The sequence below is a fragment of the Neofelis nebulosa genome, chromosome 1 (assembly GCF_028018385.1).
Source record: "Neofelis nebulosa isolate mNeoNeb1 chromosome 1, mNeoNeb1.pri, whole genome shotgun sequence".
NCBI classification, from domain to species: domain Eukaryota; kingdom Metazoa; phylum Chordata; class Mammalia; order Carnivora; family Felidae; genus Neofelis; species Neofelis nebulosa.
This window is the reverse complement of record NC_080782.1, coordinates 125,661,217-125,678,017: the sequence shown is the minus strand read 5'-3', so window position 1 is coordinate 125,678,017 and position 16,801 is coordinate 125,661,217. Positions and strand designations below refer to the sequence as shown.

Sequence of the window (16,801 nt, the reverse complement as noted above, 5' to 3'; positions counted from 1 at the left end):
ACCCATAGATTTTCATGTGTACATATAGGCAGAGAGCATTTGGCAGTTTGCTAGTGGGATTTTAGAGTATTTTACTTTCTTCTTTATAATTGTCTGTATTGTCCAAATGTTCTACAAAAACCACATACTGTAATTGCTAACTTTTCTGAGTTCTTATATTGTGTCAGTTCCAATGCTTTTACATGGATTATCTCATTCCTTATGAAGTGGGTTCTATGCTTTTTCACATTACAGATGTAGATAATGAGGTCTAGAAAGGTTGAGCCCAAGGTCATATAGCTATTAACCAACAAAGTCAAATATTGTTGGAAGATCAAATGAATTAATGCATGTACTTGCATGCAGTAGAGGCTCAATAAATGACGGTTATTATTATAATTATTGTACAGCACTTATTGCACTGTCTTGTTCTTCTTGTCTATTCCTCTGCTCTAGAGTGTAAAAGACTTGAAAACAGTATCTGAATTATTACTCCAGAATCTCCTGCATCCAGCACAGTGCCTTGCTGAGCCAGCACTCATCAGATGCTTAAAGAAAGAGTGAGTGAATGAATAGACAAATGTCCACAGCTCTATAAATATATTTTCCCAACTACTTTGTTTCCTAATCCCAACAGGATTGCAAATGGGATTGAGGACCAGTCTCTCATTTCCTCTGGCCCCCATCATGGTCTGGAGCAAGCCAATAACACGAGCAGGTGCTCAATAAATTCTTTGGTTGACTGGGGATACTCCCCTCTCAGCTCCTGTTGCAGATCCCAGGTAGTATCCCAGATATGGCTGGATCTGGGACAGATACCAGGTCCAAAGCCTCACATAAGCTATTTTTCCTTCCAACTCCATGTTAAGTACAAGGGACTTTGAGAGACTTGCTGAGGTCACACAGCAATTGGTGGCAGGGTAACTGTGTCTCCTGGTCCTGGCCACCTCTATTTTTGTATCTGTAACACTTCTAATTCTACATAAATTCACAATGCAAGAAAACAGGAAAAGAGCAAAGTTTTAAGCCAAATGTTTAATTATGATCCAAGGGGCTGGGGATACTTCAGGACAGTAGCAGGAAGAAAGCAAACCCAAATGTTCCGTCTCCTGAGGCTCAAATGCTCTGATGGATCCCCAGGTACGGTAGGCACTAGGTTCCTATATCCCATTCAGAGGAGGAGACAAGGGGGTAGGAGTCTTGCACCAGCCTTCCTTACAATGGGGACTGTCTTTCTATGCTGCCTCAGAACATCCAGCCCTGCCTACCTGGAGAATGCAATAGATAATGACTGATTTGTTAGAGCCTGGGTGATTCTGGTGGGCAAGAGGAAAGGATTACGAGAGAGATTGGTAGAGATGGTCTCCACCAGAAGATATGGCTAAATCATGGTCACCAAGTCCTAAGGAAGGGCTGAGGAGGGAATGAGTCACAGTTTCAACGATGGCCCCATGTGGAGTCAGTTGGATATGCAGTATGGACTGAGGGTCGCCATGTTGTTTACTGCACCTCCTTCCTGATGCCGCTCTTTCCTTACCCCTTGCAGGCTGAAGGTCAGGCTGGTGTGGTAGAGGGGAGAGGGGCCCAAGGGAAGTCCAGCTACCAGAGGCTCAGGAGAAGAATCAAAGTAAGTGTACAGGAGAAAAGAGAGGGCACCCAGGGCTGTGGCATCAGAGCAGGATTTTTGTTCTGTAGAAGAAATGGAATGGAGTCAGCTCCACCCCCTTCACCACTTTGGCATCAGTCAAAGCCTGTCCCCCCACCCCTGATGTGTCCATTAGAGATCTATAGTATTCATGACCACAATGAGGTCACCTCATCTGTCCCCTTGTCTGGGTTTCCCCCAGCTAGACCAGTAAAGGTAGGAGGTGTGTAATAAAGGAGACCCTACCTGGCGTTCCATCACAGAAAAGGTAGAGTCTGCCCAGTCCTGGGAGAAGAGTTGGCTGTGAAAACGCATCTTAGCTGCAATGGCCTCCACTGAGGAGAGGAGAGAAGGTAAACAGAAGCGGGCATATGTTGGAGATCTCTTAGGCTCCCATGAAAGAAAAGGGAATGTCTTAGGGACCCTGGCATATGGCAGGATGGGTAGGAATGGGATATTGTTTCATTCTGCTTGCTTATTCCTAAAGCTGAAGAGTGTCCCTGGGGCCAAGACAGGTTGAACAGGAAGCTTGAGGGGTCACCAGGGAGTAGGAGGGGGCTGCTCTGTCTGCAGGAGACGGATGGAACCAGTGTGGACCACAGAGCTGACACTTTTCCTCAAACTGGGTCCAGCTGATCCAATCCCGGGGGCTGGGAGCAGGTGTAATGCACTCACTGAGGCAGGAGTTGTGGGAGAAGGACTCTTCCAGCTGTTCACACTCCTCCTGCCGGTTGCCACTGCCTCGACAGGTGCAGCTTAAGGCAACACTGATGTTGACATTGCTGACAAAGTTGGGAGTCATGGCAGTCCCTGTGGGGTGAATAAAGGACTGTCAGGGCCTAGGCCACCCAAACTTCAACCCCCACTCTCTGCCACCTGTCTCAGGACCACCCCATCTGGGTTCAGTCTCCAGAGGATTCTCACCCCTGGGAGTAGCCACCCTGTGGGCTCCCTTCATATGGCCCCCAGCCTCACCAATCAGCCCCATGTATGCTCGCAGACATCTGGACTGCTCTGTTGCACAGGTCCCTAGGATGTCCAAAGGATGGCAGTGGGTCTGGAAATCCACCAGGCGAGATCTGGAAGAAGGGAAATTTCAAGAGTACCCATTGAGGGTCTGGTCTGCAGCCTTCACCCTTGCTCCCCTTTAGATGACAGACCCATCTTCATGCCAAATCCTCCTTTGCATTCAGGGCATGGCCCAGGGCTTCCCCCTCAGTGAAGCCTGTTTCTATCATAATTAAGGGCACGATCACCCCAGTCCCAAAGCATGCCACTCTGAATTTGGGCTCCACAATCCCTAGGTATGAGATTTCAGGGAGCTTCTTTAACCTCAGTTTTGTCAACTATGAATAGAAATGAAAACAGTACTTCCTCATGGGTTTTTGTGAGGATGAGGTAAGAGACTGCATGTACAGCATTTAGCATAGTTGTTGGTACATATGAAATGTTCATTAAATGTTAAAGACTGTTATTATTAACATTGATCCTACAATAGGTAAGGCTGGTTATCTTCAGATGATACAAGTATGTTTTTCTGTACATATTTCTGCAATTTTCCTTACATTTTGCCTTTTGTTGGATAGGTGGTTTCTCTGTCATGCTCACCCAAAAGCAAACTCCTTGAAGGAAAGGACAGTATCTTAGTCATCCAGACCAGCACTTGTTATGTGATAATAATAGCTATCAGCAACACAATAGGCAGTCTAGCAGAGCAGTTAGGCCAGACTCCAGGCCAGACTTCTTCATTCCAGCCCTCATTCAGTAACCTGACTTACTACCTGGATGAGTCTCAACAAGCTATTTAAACATTCTCTGATATGGTTTCTTCTCTGTAAAATGCAGATGATAAAAAAACAACAGCACCATCTATCTTGTAAGGTTTACATGAGTTAATACATACTAAGTACCTAAAACAGTACCTAGCCCATAGTAAGTACTCACTAAGTGTTGGTGTTATGATGATTGAGAGCTTTTATGTAGTATTTTACAGAAGAAGGAAGTGGAGCTCAGAGAGGTTAAATAACTTTGCCCAAGGTTACGGAGAAATAAGGGGTAGAACCAGGCTGCAAAATAAGTGACTCTCACTGTCAACGAATTCTACTTGAGTGGATGATAACTTCAATTTGGTGAATGTTTTGTCCTGAGAAGGCAGAGGAAAGCCAGGTCAGAATTTCAAATTTTCTGGACAATACATATCAAACACCTTACCAACAGTTGTGTACTTTGATTTGGTAATGGCAGTTATGGCCACACATCCTAAGTAATAGTTAGATTTGTGCACAAAGATTAATGAACAAGTGATATTTACTGCATTATTTATAGCAATAAAAAAAGCAACCTAAACATCCAACAATTGAGGAAGGATTAAATAAAGAATGGGGCATCCGTAAAATGGAATGCAATGTAGGCATTTAAAAATCAAGTTGCCAAAAGGACAGTAAAACACAAAATAAGCACCCACCATTTATTGAGCACTTATTCTGCACCAGTAAGCTAAGCACTCTACATAAATTATGTAATTTAACGCTCACCAGAATCCCATGAGGTCTGTATTATTATCCCACTTTTTACAGAGGACTCAGAGGAACGTTAGGTTAAGTGATGGAATTTTAGCTTAAAGTGACGGGCTCAAAATCGAACAGCCCCAGGATTTAAATTCACATCTGTCTGACTTCAGAGCCTGTCTTCACCACTGTTCCCTGCTGCCTCCATGGAAAAATGCTCAGGAGATACGCACATAAGTGAAAAAAAAAGAAGGTACAAATATATTTCTAGAGAATCCAGTTTTGTTTATGGGTATACAAAAAAGACTGGAAGGAAACGCTCCCAAAAGTATGTAGATTATCTTCAGGTGATAGATTCTGATGGATTTTATACGTTTTATATTTTCTGAAGTTTTTACACAAAGGAAAACAATTTTTTTTGATCACAGGGTTTTCAGAAAATAGTACAGGGTGAAGTCAGTCCACGGCCTCTGGGGGGCAAGCCCAGCTCTGCACAGGAAAGCACCCATAAGGAGTGGCGTGCACTGCGCCCTTACCCACACCCAGCCCTCCCGCCCCAGCACCGGCACCTGCACAGCGGGTCAGCGACGCAGAGGCTCTGCAGCTCCAGGCAGTTGGGGGCCCCAGACGGCAGAGCGCAGCTGGGAGCGATGGTGTTGCGCCGGCGTTGCCCGCAGCCCTGGTCGGCCGGTGCGCAGGGGCACAACAGGAGGCCCTGAGCGTGGGGCTCCGAAGCCTTCTCGAAGAAGGCGCGGAGCTGATGGAGGCAGATGTGGCGCTGGCAGCGGGATCCCGAGCACGCTTCCCCATAGGCCTTGCGCAGCCGATCACACTTATCATTAAGAGTACATAGCATGGCAAACTTGAGGCAGAGGTCTGAGTCTGCGGGGATAAGGGCACCAAGTCACCAGTCCTCTCTGCAAACGTGCAGCCCAGTTTTGCTAGGAACCCCTGCAAACCTCGGATTTAACAAGGATGGTGGTGGGGGTAGGAGGAAAGGTAGGACTCCCTGGAATAAGTCCACTGCGAATCCTAGGCTTTCCCTCTACCCATAAACTATATCTGGTATTTGTGAGCTTCCCCCATCCTACTCCTCAGCTTTCCTACATGTTAAAAAAATAATAATAAAATAAAATAAAATAAATAAAATAAAATAGGCCATATACATATCTTACACTCATTTACCTAGACTTGAAGTGGCCAGAAAGCTCAAATAACCAAAACCCTTTCCTCAATCCCATGGTGGATTGAAGTCTCATGGTGGAAATCATCATCTAGAGGCCCTACAACATTCTAAAGCACTTTCTGAACTGTCCAAAACATATGCAACTAAATTCTGCTGAGGATTTTTGTTTGGTTTTGCATCTATTCGGCCCATTTTTAATATTACCTGTCTGCTTTTAATGATTGATGCATGCATAAAAGTTCCCTGTGCTCTGAGGCTGGGGAAATTATGGCAATATTTTTATTGACAACATTCCAGCAGTCAGAACAATGGAGTAAATGGAACAGGTTATTCCCAGATTCCTTATAAATAAGTGTTTATGCATAAATCTCTACACTTTTCTCTCAAAATACTAATTCCAATATACAGGACTAACTGTACAACAAAGCTCCTATCTTTCTCAAAAAATGAGTGTCTGTGTGTGTGTGCCTTTCCAATTAACACAAGAGCCTCACTTTCCAAAAAAAAAAAAAATGCATTTTAGTCCTTGCCAGACTGATGGCTCCCCACCCTGAGTAACCCCTGAGCAGTCACATTCTTTCTCACCATTTTCCCTGCCCAACACCTCACCCATCCCATTAAAATGGTATGAAAACAAGCAATTTCCTAGTCTTCAGGGACAAAAAGCTACTTTCCTGGCTGCCTCGAATGAGGGTAACTACTTTATTTCAGCATTTTTTTTTCTGGGACTGCTGCCACTCCATCAAACGCTTTGTAGAGACCCACCTTTTGGAACCAAGGAGCCCTAATGGCCTCCCTATTAACTATTTGTTGACATATAAGACCACAAATGCTCACAGCTCAGACTTCCACCCTGACACAATGCTTCTTTAGTTACGTGGCAGGCTAGAACTCTCTCCCAACACGCCCTCCGTCTGGCTTGTGTTCCCCATCAGCCACCCTTCCTTCAGGGTCCAGGTCCATCCCTCATGTCCCAACCTCAGACTGCCCTCCACACCTGGTTTGAGCATGTTCAGTTTGCTGAGATTCATTTTCCAGGGTTTTCTGGTCACAGTGTCTTCATAGGGGGAGACATCCAGTTCATAGTCACCTAGAGACAAGGTGATAAGAATCCTGAGGACCAGATTGGAGGCTGGGAACAGGAGGGGCTGTGGGCTCCTTAAGGGGACATAATAGATCATAAAGTCACTGCATAGCTCATAGACACAGTAGGTACTCAATAAATGTTGGCTAATCTTGTTGGAAGAGAAGGATGAAAGAGTGCAAAGTGTCACCCAGTTTGCCTTTGAGAATGCATCTATAGGGAGGAAAAAATATGGATGAGGTCAAGCAAGTAGGAAAGGATGGTCTGGATATCTGGGAAGCCCTGAAAGCTCCCAAGGGGAAAGGCAAGAAGACAAGAGGATCTAGGGAGAAGTCTCGGGAAGTTCTGAAAGAGAACTGATTAGGATGAGGAGTGGAAAACAGGGAACAAAAAGGGTGGTAAATTGCATTACTGTTTCCAGCTATTTGCTAGCTACCCACCCTATGAGAAGATTATACACACACACCCCCACCTCAGTTGCCATGTGACTTTCAGGGCCCCTATGAGAGGAGTATACTTTCTTTTTTTTTTTTTTTTTAATTTTTTTTTTCAACGTTTTTTATTTATTTTTGGGACAGAGAGAGACAGAGCATGAATGGGGGAGGGGCAGAGAGAGAGGGAGACACAGAATCGGAAACAGGCTCCAGGCTCTGAGCCATCAGCCCAGAGCCTGACGCGGGGCTCGAACTCACGGACCGCGAGATCGTGACCTGGCTGAAGTCGGACGCTTAACCGACTGCGCCACCCAGGCGCCCCAGAGAGGAGTATACTTTCACACCCTACTATAAGGATTGCCCATGTGATTTGCTTTGGCTTGTGGATTGTGAGCTGAAGTGACATAAATCACATCTGAGCAGAAGCTTTAAGAACCATCACATGGTCTTGCTGCTGCTCTTTTCCCTCTAGCAGCCTGGATCATCAAATGAAGAAGACAGGTAGGGCAAAGACAAATCCCACTCAAGGAAGCCCACAGCCGATGTGTAACATGAACAAAAATTAAATTTTTTTCTAGGAGGCCAGATATGTGGGGGTTGGTTGGTTATTACTGCAGCATAACCTGGCAAATTCTTATTAAAAATGTAATTGGTGGGGTTGTCTGGGTGGCTCAGTCGGTTAAGCATCTGACTCTTGATCTCAGCTCAGGTCTTGATCTCAGGGTCATGAGTGTAAGCCCCATGTTGGGTTCCACACTGGGCGTGTAAGCCCCATGTTGGGTTCCACACTGGGCATGGAGCCTACTTAAAAAAATAAATTAAATAAAAATAAAAATTAAAAAATTTTAATTGGTATCTAGAAATGAGTGCTGCAGTAACAAAAAAAAATCTAAGATCTGAGATCTAAAAATCTAAAATTTTATTGGCTTTGGGACTGGGCAGTGAGTGGATGTAAATAAGCTGTTCCTGAAGTATGAAAAATGGCAGTCCTCAATATGCAGTGGGAAAGCATTTGGGAAAACTGTTGCCTGCAATAACTTGGAAGGAAGATGTTATATTGAATGAGCTTGTGCTTTAAGGAAAAGAAGCTGAGAAGCAGAAGGTTACTAGTATGTCTTCTTTTTTTAATTTTTAAATGTTTATTTATTTTTGAGAGACAAGAGTGTGAGTGGGGGGTGGGGGGGCAGAGAGAGAGAAGGAGACAGAATGTGAAGTAGGCTCCAGGCTCCCAACTGTTGCAAGCTGTCAGCACAGAGCCCAATGTGGGGCACGAACTCACGAACTAAAAGATCATGACCTGAGCCCAAGTCAGGAGCTTAACTGACTGAGCCACCCAGGTGCCCCTTTACTAATATGTCTTGATTGCCATTGGCATGTTGCAAGGTACTACAAGAAAGTTAAGCTCAGAGAAGAATTGATCAGTTTGCAAATAGAGAGGAAAAAGAAAAGAAAAAAATCCAGAAATTTCAGGATTTGCAGGATTAAGAGATGGAACTGTTTTTCATATTCAAATATTCAAATATAAAATTAAAAAAATGCTTTGAGTAATAAGGTCCATTAAGACTCAGCCTTGGGGCAAAGACCGATTCAAGTATATGGCTATCATGCCCTTTGTGGAGATCTCTCACTGATTAAGATGGTATCAATAAATCCTGCCAGTTATGCTCAGGGAAAAAAGACTAGGGTAGTGGCTCTCCCTCTGATAAGAGCAAGATACTTCTAATTAAGTCTAGAAAGAGATATATGTCTTGAAAAGAATTATAGGGAAGGCTACTGGCACCAGAGGTGACAGAAACCAAAGATATAAAAAAAGCAATTATGTTTTGAGAAAGTTGTACTGCTAAGAGCCACCAGCCAGGATTCAAATAGACTCTAATGGAGACTTAAAATGCCCCAACGTTTCTCAGGTAGGCAGCAAGCTGAGAATGCTGTTCACTCCTCAAAGAGGTGAGAGTCTCCAATATCCTTCTCAGATATGGCCAAAGAAACCTGTCATGGGGAGGGGGCTGGGCCAAGAGCCCTGGAGAACAACAGATAAAGCAACTGTCCCAGGGAGCAAAAGCAGGGCCTTATTAAAGAGCAATTCCTACTCCCAGGGAAGATGGCCCTTAGACAACAATTTGTGCAGAGGACTTCAGAACAGCTATGAAGTAATGTCTGTTGTGTGCTTCTCATTCCTCCTCTTTCTGAGAGTGTTTGTGGTGGTTCTCCAGTCCCTGTTCCACTGATGTATACTGAGAATATGTTGGAGGCAGGCAGATGACTGGTCCTTTTTGTCCACAGTTAACTAGATCAAGGGGAGTCCTATCCACACCTGACAAAGAAATTATCACAAGATCCTAGTCTGGAAGCCTGCTATACTATTTGGATAGAACTCTTAGGTTGCCACACTTACTGCCATGTGATTTTCAGGGTCTCCTGTGGGAAGAGTATACTTCCTCTCACCAGGGATTCAGGCTTGGCCATGTGATCTGCTTTGTTTGTGGAATGTGAGTGTTAGTATTTTATGTAACATCTGAGTAGCTTTTAAAGGCATCATTTGCTTCTGCCATTACTCATTTCCCTCTGCCATGAGAAAAGAACATTCCAGATGGAGGCCGTACCTTCAGCCAGGATCCCAGAATGAAGAAGATACATGAAATAGTTAACACAGAACATGAGCAAGAATGAAAACTTTGTTTTACAAATCACTGTCTTGTTACTGCAGCACAGTCCAGTAAAAGCTGACTAATACAGAGAGGCGTCTCTGGAAAGAGTCAGAAGAAGCTCCTCTCTTTGGCTCTTCTAGTCCTTCTCTCTCACTATCTTCTGTCTGGTTAACGAGTATCCTTTCTGTTAAAGGCAGGACCAGGATGCTGTTTCCCACTCTCTCTGAATTTATGGATTACGTTGTATTTGGAATCTGTGTACGGGTTAAGACCATTTTCCTCCACCTTTTCTCCATACACTTCTGTCCCAGGAGCTCCCCAGGTTGGGCCACAGTCTGGTTCAGAGCTCTGCCAAGAGGCAGCTACATGTTGCCAGGTAGGAAAGGGGGAAGTAGGAAGAAGAGAGAGCAGCGCTGTGGGTGCCCAAAAGAATACTGCCAATTCCTCCCTCTACTTGTAGATGTCAAGTGCAGAGCTTCATTACCATCCCAGCCAGAATCTACCATGCAGCCTATATCCTGTAGGATTAAACAACCACCCCACAAGAGTCATCTTCCTTAGCTTAGTCCACTCTATGAGGGGGGCCTCACCAAGGCTGCGGGCAAGGTGAATGGTCCAGTAAATGTCCAGGCAGGCAACTTGGTTCTTCATGCGCCGATGGCATGTGCAGCTCATCAGAGAGCTATTCCTGAGGTGCTTTGCTGCCTCCCTGCAGTCCTCAGGGACCAAAAGTTCCTGTGTGGGTGACGGGGTGCTTATACTAGAGGTGCAGGAATTCAGGTGGTGGTAGGCAGCACTGCAAACAGGATCAGCCTGGCACTTCCTCCTGGCCTGAATACAGCTGTTCATGAGCCGGCCCCCTATAGGGAGAGGGTCTGCTGTGGAGGAAGAGAGACCAGGTGAGGCTCACATAAGGTCAGAGTAGCTGCCTGGGAGTAACAAGTTGTGAGGTGGAGTAGAGGATTCAAGATGAAACCTTGGGCAGGAAAGTCTTGGGGTGGCATAGAGGCCTTTAGGAATAAGTGGAGAGAAAAGCCCAGTAGGAGTAAAGAATCTGCAGCTGTCACAATCTGGACAGAATAGATGAGGCCCAAGAAGAGGTGGATTTGAAGAGAGGCTGCTCAGCCTCCTAAGAGAAGGAGGGGGACTGTTGTCCGAAGCTGAGCCTGATATGACCCTGCCAGGCACAGGGAAGAGGGCCCTTGGCAGAGCAATGCACAGGCAGGGCTAGTATAATAACCAGAGAGTTGACAATGTGCATGGGAGTGCTAAATGAGAGTCAGCGACAACTCTGAGGCTTCCATTAAAAGTCACTTTAAAATACCTTTACGGGGGAACTGTTTGGTGTTGGTGTTGGGGAACTTTTGCTGATTCTGTCACTCAATAATACCGATGTTGGTTTATAGGTCAGCCTTGTGGATCTTCCCTACATCCTAGGACTTAGCATCCTTGTCAAAAGGTAGCCATCATGCTGCCAGTTTTGCAAGGCAAAACATCTAAGAGTCATTTTTAATTCTTCTCTTTCCTTCATATCCTATGTTCAATCCAGTAAGTCCTGCCAACTCCACAATATATCAGGAACCTGTCCACCTCTCTCCACATCTATCACCACACCCTCAAACCACCATCAGCTCTTGTCTGAACTACTGCCAAGACTCCTTATTGGTCTCCTTGATTCCATCCTCCAAATTCATTCTCCCATACCATTCAGCCATACTTTTTTTTTGTTTTGTTTTCCAGCTTTAGTGAAATTTAATGGACATAAAACATCGTGTAGGTTTTAGGTGGGCAACGTGATGATTTGATTTACATATATATTGTGAAGTGATCAAGACAATAAGATTAGTTAATATATCCTTTACCTTACATAACTAACATTTTGCTGTTGCAGCCAACTTTCTTTAAAAAATTTTTTAATGTTTATTTTATTTTTGAGAGAGCGAGAGAGCGAGCACACAAGCAGGGGAAGGGCAGAGAGAGAGGGAGACACAGAATCCGAAGCAGGCTCCAAGCTCTAAACTGTCAGCACAGAGCCTGACTTGGGACTTGAACTCATGAACCACGAGATCATGACCTGAGCCCAAGTTGGAGCTTAACTGACTGAGCCACCTACGCATCCGCAGCCATCTTTTTTAATGACCTTTTTTTTTTTTTTACACGTTGGAAACCATTCCCATTGAGATAAAATTCATACAACATAAAATTAACCATCTTAAAGGGCATAATTAAGTGGCATTCAGTACATTCATAATGTTGTACAACAATCACTTCTATCTAATTCCAATATATTTTCATGACCCCAAAAGGAAACCCGTACCCATTAAATAGTCACTCTCCCTTTTCCAACCTCTCTAGTCTCTGGCAACCACTAATCTGCTTTGTCTCTACAGATACCTATTCTAGATATTTTATGTAAATAGAATCATAAAATATGTAATATTTTGTATGTGGCTTCTTTCATCTAACATATTGCTTTTTTTTTAAGTTTATTTATTTTGAGAGAGAGCACATGCATGCATAAACAGGGAAGGGGCAGACAGATGGGAAGAGAGAGAATCTCAAGCAGGTTCAACCACAGTGAGGACCCTGATGTAGTGCTCGAACCCATAAACTGTGAAATCATGAGCCGAGCCAAAATCGAGAGTTGGATGCTTAACCAACTGAGTCACCCAGGTACCCCTAACATATTGATACACATTACAGCGTGTATCACTACTTCATTCTTTTTTATGGATGGGTAAGATTTCATTGTATGGATATCCCATATTTTATCAGTCCATCAGCTGGTGGACATTAGGGTTGTTTCCATGCTTTGGTTATTGTGAATAATGCTTCTGTGAACATCCATGTACAAGTATTTGCTTAAATTCCTGCATAAAATTCTTTTAGGTGTACACCTATGAGTGAAATTTCTGGGTCGTATGGTAATTCTATGTTTAACTTTGTGAAGAATCGCCAAATTGTTTTTCACAGTGGCTGCACCATTTTTCATTCCCATTAGCAATGTACAAAGGTACCAATTTGTCAATTCTTATTTTCCTTTTTTTTTTTTAACCAGCCATCCTTATGGATGTGAGATAGTATATTACTGTGGTTTTCATTTGTATTTCCCTAATAACTAATGATGTTGAGCATATTTTCATGTGTTTGGTAGTCATTTGTATATCATGTTTGATAATAATTTTTTATTAAAGTACAACATACAGAAACATGTATTAATCAAAATGTACAGTACAATGAATTTTAAATTTAATACACTGTGTAGCCAGACCTCAGATAAGGAACCAGCACATTACCAGTGCCCCAGATGCCCTCTGCCAGGCACCAACCCCTCTGAAAGAAACCAATGTCTTGATTTCTAACATTAGAGATTACTTTTGCCTGCTTTTCAATCACACAACATGTGCTTTTGGTGTCTTAGTTTCTTTTGCTCAATATTACCTTTATGAAGTTCACCCACTAAGTAAAGTTTACCCATTAAGTTGCAACTAGCTTGTTTTCCTTGCCATATATCATTCCATTGTGTGAATATAATGTAATTCTAATGCCGATTGGCATTATATGGGAGCATCTCTTAAATATTGTAAATGAGATCATCTCATTACTCTGCTTAACTTCTTCCAACAACCTCCAATGCACTTAGATTAGGGTCTAGTTTAGGGGTGTCTGGGTGGCTTAGCCGGTTAAGCGTCCAACTTGGGCTCAGGTCATGATCTCACAGCTCTTGAGTTTGAGCCCTGTGTCAGGCTCTGTGCTATCAGCTCAGAGCCTGGAGTTTGATTCCAATTCTGCATCTCCCTCTCTCTCTGCCGCTCCCTGGCTCCCACTCTGTCTCTCTCTCCTTCAAAAATAAATAAACATTAAAAAAAATTTAGATTAGGATCTAGTTTATATGCCCTGGTTTAGAAACCAGGGCATATAAGACCTGTCCTTGTAAGACCTGGTCCCTGCTCACTTACCTAACCTTACCTTCCAGCTCTCTTCTCCTCTCCCACTTCCTTTCACCCACACTGGCCTTCCTTTTGTTGCCACTGAACAAGACAAGTCTGTGTCAACCTTAGCGTTTTTGCCCTAGCCTTTCTTTCTGCTTGGAATGCTCTTCTCCCTGATCTTCACATGGTTGGCCCTTTCTGGTAATTGAGTTCTCTGTCTAAATAGCATCGCAGAAAGGCCATCCCCAACCAACCAATGTGAAATAACCCCCTAGCTACTCTACTACATCATTACTCCAATTCTCTGCATAGTACTTATCATCACTTAATTTTTTTAACTTGATTTTTTATTATCTCCCCCTCTGGACTTCTACATCTATCTTATCACTACTCTGTTGCCAGTGCCTAGAACAGTGCTGGTTCCTTATGAGCTCCTATTATTTAAAAAATAACCAGGGTTAGGGTGCCTGGGTGGCTCAGTTGGTTAAGCACCAGACTTCAGCTTCAGCCGTAATGATCTCACGGCTCGTGGGTTTGAGCCCCGCGTTTGGCTCTGTGCTGACAGCTCAGAGCCTGGAGCCAGCTTTGGATTCTTTGTCTCCCTCTCTCTCTGCCCCTCCCCTGCTAGCGCTCTCTCTCTCTTTCTCAAAAATAAACATTAAAAAAAAATTTTTTTTTTAATAATAACCAGAGTCACCTGGGTGGTTCAGTCAGTTAAGTGTCTGACTCTTGGTTTTGGCTCAGGTCATGATGTCACAGTTTCGTGAGTTCCAGCCCTATATCAGGCTCTGCACTGGTAGCACAGAGCCTGCTTGGGATTCTCTCTCTCCCTCATTCTCTGCCCCTCCCCCACTAGTGCTGTCTCTGTTTCTTTTAAAATAAATAATGAATAAACTTAAAAAAGAAATAAACAAGTAACAGAGGAATTTTGTGAGTCACCTCTGTAACTTCTCTGAGCTCCTTCCCTCTATTTAAAATCAGAGTACCAGAATGAGGAGGGGCATGAGTTTTGTTAGTCCAACCTTTTCTTTCAATCAAACAATAATTAAGTCAATTACTTATTAAAATGCAGATTTCTGACACCATCCCAGAACTACTGAATCAGAAGCTGTGGTGATAATGCCTGGGAATCTGAGTTTTAGCAAGTTCACTGGAAAATATGATGCATCCCAAAGTTTGAGAATTGGTCATATCCAATGCACAAAGGCAGGATCAGTAGTATCGATTTCACCTTTTGCTTCAGGCTCCAATATGCTTCAGCATGACATTGTTACTCTTTTTATTTACATTTTTGATATTTTGCTCCTCATGGATTTTGGGGGGGAGGGAGCATTGATTTTGATTTTTAGTATATGTGCTGCTGAAGCAAGCACTGATTTTGATTTTTCTTGAGGAGAGACGACACAAGTAAGCGAGAGGCAGAGGGAGATGGGGGAGAGAAAGAATCCCACAAGGGGCAGAGAGAGAGAGAGAGGGAGAGAGAGTGGGGCTCACCTGAACGGGGCTTGTGTTCACCCTATGTGGGACTTGAACTCACAAACCGTGAGATCATGACCTGAGCCAAAGTCAGATGCTTAACTGACTGAGGCACGCAGGTGCCCAAGTCAGCACTGATTTTTATTTTTTTATTTTTTTCCAACCAGAGTGGCTTGATTTTATTGCAGGGAAGCGAGGGAGAGGCTGGGCAAGTGAGGGTCTCTGTAGGAACCCCCATTGCTGAGTAGGACTGCCAGGCCCCAGGTCTGTCTGGAAGTCAGGAGAGGATCAGAGGCCTGTCCCCTTTGGTCCATCTTGGGCCCAGGGGTCCAGGCCCTCACTACTTGGGGTCAAAGAAGGGAACAGCTTTTCCTGTTTTTCCCACAGTCTCCAGGAGAAGGTCCATGCTGTGCTCAGAGTTGATGCAAACCTTCTTGTTGAACAGGTCAATGTCAAACTCAACTTCTCCCACCTTGTTAAGCACCTGACTGACCTCATTAGAGCAGCCTTCACAGGTCATGTCCACAGAGAACTCGTGCGTTGGCATGACTGTGGATGTGATGGTGGCTGCAGCAGCAACGCCTCTGATTTTCATTAAAAAAATTTTTTTTAACATTTATTTGTTTTTTGATAAATAAATTAAAAAAGCAAGAAAGATAGAGAATGAGCAGGGGAGGCACAGAGAGGGACAGAGGATCTGAAGCAGGTTCTGTGCTCATAGCAAAGAGCCTGAAGCAGGGCTTGAACTTTGAACTCATGAACCATGATATCATGACCTGAGCAGAAATCAGACCCTTAACTGACTGGGCCACCCAGGTGCCCCTGATTTTGCATTAAAAAAAAAATACTGCATTAAGAAGCACCTGGCCAACTCAGCTGGTGGAGTATGAGACTCTTCTGATCTCAGAGTTGTGAGTTTAAGCCCCACATTCACTGTAGAAATAAAAGAATTTTTAAAATCTTAAAAAAATATATATTGTATTAAAATATTCCTTATCTTGACTACTTTTTCAATGGCACCCCCTTCACTCACTCACCTTAGTCCCAGTTCTGCCTAGCACAATTTGCTTCACTTTCTGGGCCTTAGTTTCCCAAATGTAAGGTGAGGAATTTGGATTAAACCAGTGTTTCTCAATGGAGGGTTAGGGAAGATATAGGTTAGGCCCCTTACAGGAGTATATCAGAATTTCCAAAGGTAATGGGTGGCTCAAAAAAGTATATTTGATCGTTATATATGTGGAAGATGAAAAATACTTTTGAAATTTCAAAAACATATTTAGAGAAGGCATGAGAGATTTATCTTTACCAAAAGAGAAACATGGATTTGGATGGTTTAAGAAGGGGAAGGGAAGGAAAAATAAGACAACAGAGAGAGAGGCAAACCATAAGAGATCCTTAAAGACAGAGAACAAACTAAGGGTTGCTGGAGGGGTGTGGGAGGGTGGGGATGGGCTAAATGGGTGATGGGCATTGAGGAGAGCACTTGCTGGGATAAGCACTGGGTGTTACATGTTAGTGATGAATCAGTAAATTCTATTCCTGAAACCATTATTACACTATATATTAACTAATTTGGATTTAAATAAAACTAAAACAACAAATGAAAAATACTCACCAATTTTAAATAAAACAAAATAAACAGTTTGAGAAATATTATATTTAAGATGTTACTGCTGGTACGTACTCAATAAGTGCTTGCTGAAAGAAATGTAGCAAGTCCACGTCTCACTGCTTAAACTGGACTAAATATTGAGTCAGAACAATTTTCAAAAGTAAACCTCCAAGTTCAGAGCTGACAGTTCAGAGTCTGAACAATGGTGGATTTAGGGGCAATTGCACCTCAACAAAAGAAGGTAGGGCCACCCTTCTTCTAACAAAAGAAGGTAGGGACAATGTTGAAGTTCATCATA

General features: G+C 43.5%; 1 protein-coding gene across 3 annotated transcripts in view; it reads right to left on the bottom strand.

The window, feature by feature from the left end:
• GFRA3 (GDNF family receptor alpha 3) overlaps nucleotides 1–16,801 on the bottom strand; it is a 41,475-nt gene that overhangs the window by 23,064 nt on the left and 1,610 nt on the right. Inside the window, exons 2-8 of one of the 3 annotated variants that reach the window (XM_058735491.1) lie at nucleotides 10,074–10,361; nucleotides 6,315–6,407; nucleotides 4,701–5,013; nucleotides 2,600–2,703; nucleotides 2,300–2,434; nucleotides 1,871–1,959; nucleotides 996–1,668 (exon numbers count right to left, since the gene is read on the bottom strand). In XM_058735491.1, coding sequence (XP_058591474.1) covers nucleotides 1,579–1,668; nucleotides 1,871–1,959; nucleotides 2,300–2,434; nucleotides 2,600–2,703; nucleotides 4,701–5,013; nucleotides 6,315–6,407; nucleotides 10,074–10,361 — 1,112 coding nt within the window. In that variant the 3' untranslated portion in view covers nucleotides 996–1,578. Of the gene's footprint in view, nucleotides 1–995; nucleotides 1,669–1,870; nucleotides 1,960–2,299; nucleotides 2,435–2,599; nucleotides 2,704–4,700; nucleotides 5,014–6,314; nucleotides 6,408–10,073; nucleotides 10,362–16,801 lie in introns of those variants that run through there. The other 2 variants (XM_058735474.1, XM_058735482.1) reach the window with 2 other exon arrangements.